The sequence below is a fragment of the Apium graveolens genome, chromosome 5, assembly GCF_009905375.1.
Source record: "Apium graveolens cultivar Ventura chromosome 5, ASM990537v1, whole genome shotgun sequence".
NCBI classification, from domain to species: Eukaryota; Viridiplantae; Streptophyta; class Magnoliopsida; order Apiales; family Apiaceae; genus Apium; species Apium graveolens.
The window spans coordinates 283,616,341-283,623,993 of record NC_133651.1 but is presented as its reverse complement, the minus strand read 5'-3'; the positions used below and the strand labels follow the sequence as shown (position 1 = coordinate 283,623,993).

Sequence of the window (7,653 nt, the reverse complement as noted above, 5' to 3'; positions counted from 1 at the left end):
ATTGTTCAGGGTTCTTTAATGGACCAATTACCTTTACAGGTGTTAGGAGAGGATATTGATCCAATAGCCATATGTCAGTGGTCAGTGTCTACATCCCCAGGACTAATAAACCTGGATGCATCTGCGGATAGTGGATCTGACATAGGTGAAGATCGACAACTTGTCGAAAATGATTCAGATATTACCTGATGAGTCACAAGGAAATGTCTTCACAGACATTAGAAGGAAACTTTGATCTTTATGCTAAATTCTTTGGATCATTGTTTACCTTCCCAGAGTTCAAATTTGGAACCCTAAAAGGGAAACTGGCAACTTGTAGATTATGACTCAGATTCATCTGACGAGTTCAACAAGGATGAGGATTTGCGAACTCCCATTGCACCACCTGTGACCTCCTTAAGGATGGCTAAGGTGATTTTCCTTGCAGGTACAGCTGGATTTTGGAGTTATGAGAGGAGTGATACACTTGTGAGAATGAGTGTAAACATGAGTGGAGGGAAGAGTGAAATACTTATGAGGTACATGAAACAGAATCACACACTCACAGTGAGGAAGAAAGACAGAAACACCATATCCCGTTCCTAATCCCTAAACATGGTTCTTGATATTTCGGGTCTCGATTCTGTTTATGATTGGAACTTAGCTCTTAGGAACCTAACATTTAAAAATTGGATTAGAATACTTGGGACCTTTGGGAGCTAACAATTGGTAACAATTGGTGATCTCACATTTGGGAGGTATAAGGAGTTGAGAAGATTGGTGAACATGATGATCAACAGTGAAGTCATTCTTGCAGCATTTAAAAGGACATGGTTGATTAGACTCTGACTTGTTATTTCTTTTCCAACCAAGTAACATACGAGAACTCCTTCAGACAACAGCATACATTCCTTCTCTAAGGGGGAGATAAAAGCTTATATAATAGTTTGGAGGATTCCTCAACTAAGGGGGAGAAATAGCAAGGAGGAGGAAAAAGGTAAAGCACATGTACATCACACAACATCAGAAGAAGTGGTTTGGTTTATCACTATTCTTCATAAGGGAAGAAGTTGTTTTCCAAAATGGGAGTACCATTAGTTCTTATCTACGGATCCTATTGTACGGGAGAGGTGGTAGACGAAGGTGATCTCCTTTAAGCAGTTAATTCTCATAGGGGAGAAGCAAGAGAGATATGCGCTTCTCAACAGGAAATGTGGTTGTACAAAAGAAGATGCTGATGATTACTTCATGACTGAGAAGTGTTATCTGGCAGAGAGTTGAAGAACCAAGGAAATGAAGATGAAGCTACTTGAAGATCAGTTCAGTGCTAGAGGAACAAGCATCTTTCATTTCAATTACTCAAGCAATCTGGAAATATAGTATTTGATCCAGAAAACCAGTAGCATTATTTACAAGTCCTGTTACATTACTTTTTCTAGTTGTTAGTTGAGTTATCCTCTCTATTTAATTTGTTTGTTAAGTTTAACAATCAAATAGGGGGAGATTGTTGGTGAGACTGCATAGCTGTATGAATAGTTATGTGATAACTCAACACAATAACAACACTAGAACATGACAGGTTAATAATACTACGTCTACACAAGAAATCAGGAAGAATGAAGACAAGGCAAATACAAGAATCAGAAGATTAGAAGAATACATGAAGTCTGTCTACAAGTCACTGAAAGAAGTTCATTAATATGATTATGCCTCAGTGAAGAACAAAGGTTAAAGACTTTCAGGGTTTCAAAAATGTTGAAGATTCAGTATACAAGTGCCACCGGAAGATTTCAGTGTATTGGCATTGATTGAAGATCGACAGTGTTCGAATCATAGGAATCTGAAGAATTGAAGACAAGGTATAAACATAGGTACCAGAAAGGATTCCAGTGAAAGTACTGTTGTTTATTGACAGTCAGTGTCTGAAGCAATAAAGTTGAGGCAAGTTTAACAATGTAATCAAGGCTATAATACGAAGACCTGAATCGGGGTTACTCGTCTGTGAACCAGACCAGTTGTACTAGGCGTCAACAGCACGTGAAAGGAATCTGGGTATTATTTATAGAAGGATTGTTAAGTTGAGGAACGTACTTGGATTGAACGTTTATCTGTTAAAGTACGAGAAGAGGTGCGCGGGGTATACAGCTAAACAGCTCAGGGGACTGGCGAAGCTCAAAGTTTAATTGTTAAATTAAATAAATTATTTAATGGACTTTAATATAATTTATTTAATAAACTTAAAATAATTTATCTTATAAACTTTAAATAAGTTTATTTTATAAATCTAAATTAGTTTATTTATATAAGTTATATTTAAGTTTATTTTATAAATTAATTTAATTACAATTTAAACTAAAAGAAAAGAAAACGATAAAAAAGAAAAAGAAAATAGAAAAAGGAAAAAGAAAACAAATGAAAAAGAAATCAAAAAGAAAACAAAAAAAAAAGAAATCAAAAAGAAAAACAAAAAAAAAGAAAAACAAAAGAAAAAAAAACAAAAAGAAATAAAAAGGGAATAAAGAATAAACAAAAAAAAGGAACGTGTACATTTTTGTTTAAGTACAAGAACATGTACTTGGTGCACAATCAAACTTGTCGCCACATCTTGTTTTAGTTTACTAAGTATATATATGTACTAGTAGTATCCTTGTCGCCACAGAGCGTCCTTGTCACCACAGAAATGATCTTGTCGCCACAGAGAAAAGCTGTTGCCACACAAAGTACTCAATTCTCAGCTACACAATTTTATTGTGTATAAAGTCTACACTTTGCAGTAAAAGATAAGAAGCCATTCATTTTAATTTTTCTGTTCATCTTCTCTCCCAAGAGAGTAATGAAAATGGCAGCGGAGATTTACAGAGGAGTTCAAGCTACTTGAATATCCGTTTAACTTCTCACCGGAGTAACGTTATAATGCCCGATTTAATCCTAGTACAAACAAAAGCTAGATTCTTGTATAGGATTTAATTTGTATATCTTTGTAGTAGCTAGGAACCTTGTTGTTCTTAGATTGTAGCCGGTTAATTTATTTACCGGAGTGTAGCAACATCCTCGAGGATTTATATACGAATATATATATATTTCCCCGAATATCTTGTGTTCCTCATTTTTATCGTTCCAAACACTATTCCTCTCAAGAACACGAAACCACTAACCGAGCACTAAATATTTTATCCGCTAAAGATTCGAAATAATTTTTAATTTAGTGATTATCGTATTCAACCCCCCCTTCTACGATAATTCGGGACCTAACACAGATGAAAATGATGCAAAATAGCCAATATCTCTCACTCTTCCTTAAGGGGAGCAAAACAGAACCAAAAACCAAAAAACCGAACCGAACATTAAAATTTCGGTTCGGTTTGGTTTGAGTTTTTTCAAAAATTTCTGTTATTTCGGTTTTTCGGTTTAAACCGAAATAAAATCGGTTCAGATCTGATTCTGAAAATATTATTTCGGTTTTGACCGAATTAATCGAATTATACACATATATTTTTAATTATATTTTATATATAATATAATATATTCTGAGTACTCCAGGTCTCACTACATGGCAATGGCAGATAATAGGCAAAGATTTATACCACTGCCAGATGTCAGATTACGGCACAGAGGGGTTGCCTATCCAGAAGCAGTCCTCTTAGTTGATCCAATGATGAGTTTCGTATTGGGGGACCTGTTAAACTGAACCTTATTTCTCATGTTGATCCTACAACACTTGCCGTAGTCCACATCTTATGTCCTCAAATCCTTTTAATATCAAGAACGAATACATAAGTCTCATTATTCTGAGTACTACATGTTTTCACTTGAACGGAGATTATGCTATTAATAGACTTATACGTGCATTTGTGAGAAATAATGAACATATGATTTTATATATTATTTCGGTGTTTAATTGTAATTATAATTTGCATATTTAACTTCTCAAATTATTTTTCTCCTTTTTATTAAATTGTGTTAATGGTCTTTAGTTTATTTTGATTTTTTTCTAATTTTGTTGTAGGACACAACCTTGTTTGTGTGTGTAGAATTAATATTTTTAAATTTTTCGGTTTTTATAAACCGGACCGAATAAACCGAAATAATTCGGTTCGGTTTATAAGAAAGTTCGGTTCGACTCGGTTATAAAAAAATCAGTTATTCGGTTTTCGGTTAGTTCGATTCGGTGCGGTCAGAAACCGAACCGACCGAATGCTCAACCCTAATCTTCCTTCTCCAACCGACCATTCCCCTTGTCTAAAGATTTGTCATTCACTCTTGGTTGGCTATATATAGCCAAACACTACAAATATGTAACATGGTCCACATCAGCTCTCATTTGTTCACTCCTCTGCTTTTCTCCTCTCATATTGTTTCTGAAAACAAAATGTCCCTTTTTTAAAATTTATTCTTAAATAAATTCAGGTGTATAAATGTTAATTAGGATCCATATTTTTGTAATTTAGAAAATATTAATTTAGTGTTAAATCCATTTTTCATATACAACTATATTTATCTATAACAATTTATTAAAATTTTAAATTACGACACTTAATATATGACTACATGTTTAGATTAATTAGTATTAATATCAATTTATTTAAATCTAATTTCTAATAAAAAATACTATTCAAAATAATAAAAAGACAATTTTTAGCCAATCATTATTGCCAACTCTATTGGACCAAAAGACATTACAAATTAAGCAAATTTTAGCCAACCATTATTTTATATTATTTCAGCTACAACGGTGCTAAAAAAAAAGTTAAAGGGTTAAATACACGTTTTATGTAACTTCCGAATAGAGATGCACAAAAAGCCCATCGGATCGGGTTTTATCCTGCCTTTAAAAAACCCGGTTTTTTTGAAAACGGATCGAGCTGAGATTTTTTAAAAATCGGGTCGGGCCGAGCCGGGTTTTGTAAGAAATATAAGGCTCGTTTTAGGGCCGTGGGGCGGGCCGGATCGGGTCGTACCGCGCTTTATCCGGACTTTTTATTTATATATTAAAAATATATTTTAATATTTTATAACTCGAACTATGAGTAGTTTAAATACCGGAGAAATTAATATCTTGATATTTCAGATAGAGTAGTTTAGACACCGAAATAAATGATTATTTTTTAATATAATATATAAATAATCATATATACCTTAATTGCTTCTAATATTATAATATAATATTTTAAAAATCATAAAAAGTATTGTATATTTTCAAATTTTACATAAAAAAATTCGTTTTTTTAATCGGGCTTTTCAAAAAACCCGGGCTTTTATCCGGGTCGAACCGGACTTTTATCCGTGCTTTTTTCGATCCGGTCTTTTATCCCGATTTTTTTAAATCCAGGCTTTTATCCGGGCTTTCCGGCTTTCGGGTCGGGCCGGATTTTCGAGAAAAAAAGGAGGCTCATTTAAGGTCCGCGGGCCGGACCAAACCGGGTCGGGTTTTTTTTCGGATGGAACTTTTCGTGCTTTTTCGGATCGGATCAGAATTCGGGATTCTGATTTTTTGAACTATCATAAGCTGCTACATATGTTGCATTTTACACTAAAAAAGCGAAATGTAGATTGTAGTTAGGGAAGTTGAATAAAAGAGGACACGGTGGGAGAGGGGAACGGGAACATGGGCAATCGGAAAATGGAATCATCTCCAGCGTCCCTAATAACAGTGAGTATTTATTAGTGTGTGAACCTCCTGGTGGTGAATGTAGACAATTGTGGAAAAGAGCAAAAGGGCTTTCCTCATATCTCCTGAAGCTAAAACTCGCGTTTCTTCTTTTACAGGCATTACGTCAAACACCTACTGTGTGACATAACTTATTTAAAAAGTGAGTGGGTGTGACATAACTTATTTAAAAAGTGAGTGGGTGAGGAGATGGATGAAGAAATAGGGAAATTCTTCTTGTTGACAAGTAGCAGCAGCAGCAGCAGCAGCAGCAGTGAAACACAAGGAAGATCTCACCCTATCATTGTTTTATCAGGCCCTGCTAATTCAGGCAAAACTTCATTGTTATTCCAATACGCATTTAACTCGGCAAAACCAGCTTCTACTGCTAATGTTACTCATTCACAAACACTACACTCGTCTCCGCGAGTAGTGTTCATCTGTAAACGCTCCAAATTACAAATTAACCCTCCTTTTCTTTCCCAGGGAATTGATCCTGCTTCTCATGTTTTTCAGCTCATTCACATCAAGTAAACTACTAAACAATTTAACCCTCTTTTTGTGTCCCCCCCTACTTTCGCTTAGTTACTTACTGCTTCTTCTTGTTCATGTAACTGTAGGTATGTGGAAGATATGGAGGGACTCATCAACTATTTTGCTGCCTTCCACCTGTATTATGAATTTCCTGTCACAGTTATTGTTGATGATTTTGGACTTTATTTTCACGATGACCACGATAGGTAGCTGCTCCTTCCTTCTTTGCTCTGCACTACACTTTCAACATTAATCCTCTCACTTGACGAAAGAAGCTACATTTTTAACCTTCAATTTTTTTCATCATGTTATTGTCTGTGTGGAGGGAGGAGAGCATCTTTTGAGTTTTCTACACGTTTTCTCATTCTTTCTTGTGTTTATTTGTTGTAGCTGCGTTCAGGACAGATACAATAACCCCCGTGGTAGAGACTTCGCCATGGTGAAAACTTTAGCACTATGTTGCAATGCCATTATCCATGCCAAGTAAGCAACTAACCCTACTAATAGAGTGTCCTCTGCATGATGCCACAACTTTTGATGACTATTAATAGTATACCGACATCAGTGAAACAGGCCACCCATGTAAGCTTCTTCTATCTGATACACACCAAGGTGATATGCCAAAGTTGCTATACATTTATAGGAGATGGGTCTCATCCATTTATAACATTAAAGGTTAGCCACCGGAATTTGTAGGTCCTTCATTAGCCACACAATAATATAATTATGTGCATATAAACTAACAGTTTATAAGAAAGGGTAAGGTTACTGTGTTTTGTATATGTTTGAATCATATTTAGTTATGATATGCGGAGGATTTGATTGGGTAGGTGACTCTGGAACATTTCTTCTCCAGAGGATTCCCTCTCAAAGCCCTGCCAAGATGGATTTGCAGAAGATGAGAATTGCTAAATACTCCATTGCTCTTCAACAACTAGTCCTGGAAGGATTTCCGGAAGATAAGGATCAGTGACATCTTAGGCGTAGCTACCTATAACTCTAACCTTTCAAGATATTTTAGTATATTGTACACAAAAATGTTTCTCTTGTTTTCTACAGTTCACTTAACTCTTTTCCAATGCTCATGTATGTTCTTGTATTGGTAGAAGAAGGAATGGATATGAAACAACTAATCAAGTTGTAGTAATTGATTCCTGATGAGTTTATCTCGTAAAAAATGTTGGATGTGTGATTTATTATTGTTCTTACTGAGGCAGCATGTCTGATCAACTGATCATCATATGTTCTCTTATGTATTCTTTCAAATTCCCTTGCTACTAGCATCTCTAAGCCATCCGAGATCTTATGCTTTTTTTCTTCTTTTATCGGAAGTAGCCAAATTTGAGATGTGCAGGGGAATAAGTCTTGGATAAAAAAGAAAAGAGGTGAATTCTTTACAGTCCATCGACATGTGATTAAGAATTCTATATATGTAATGTGTGTATTGGAGCATCAAGTTCACCTGTGGTGTGTTCTCAAGGTCCTAGCCCAAT

The 7,653-nt window shown here is 35.2% G+C and overlaps 1 protein-coding gene across 3 annotated transcripts; it reads left to right on the top strand.

Annotated features, from left to right (window-relative positions):
* The first annotated feature begins 5,500 nt into the window (after window positions 1-5,500).
* LOC141659086 (uncharacterized) lies at window positions 5,501-7,372 on the top strand. 3 transcript variants are annotated; one of them, XM_074465820.1, is made up of 6 exons: window positions 5,501-5,629; window positions 5,746-6,156; window positions 6,247-6,366; window positions 6,551-6,643; window positions 6,726-6,835; window positions 6,991-7,372. In XM_074465820.1, exons 2-6 carry the CDS (start codon window positions 5,837-5,839, stop codon window positions 7,131-7,133), a joined length of 786 nt encoding a protein of 261 aa, XP_074321921.1. In that variant the 5' UTR covers window positions 5,501-5,629; window positions 5,746-5,836; the 3' UTR covers window positions 7,134-7,372. The 3 variants fall into 3 exon arrangements, with proteins under 3 accessions (XP_074321921.1, XP_074321922.1, XP_074321920.1); XM_074465821.1 differs by having other exon boundaries at window positions 5,506-6,156; window positions 7,017-7,372; XM_074465819.1 differs by having other exon boundaries at window positions 5,508-6,156.
* Window positions 7,373-7,653: the final 281 nt, after the last annotated feature.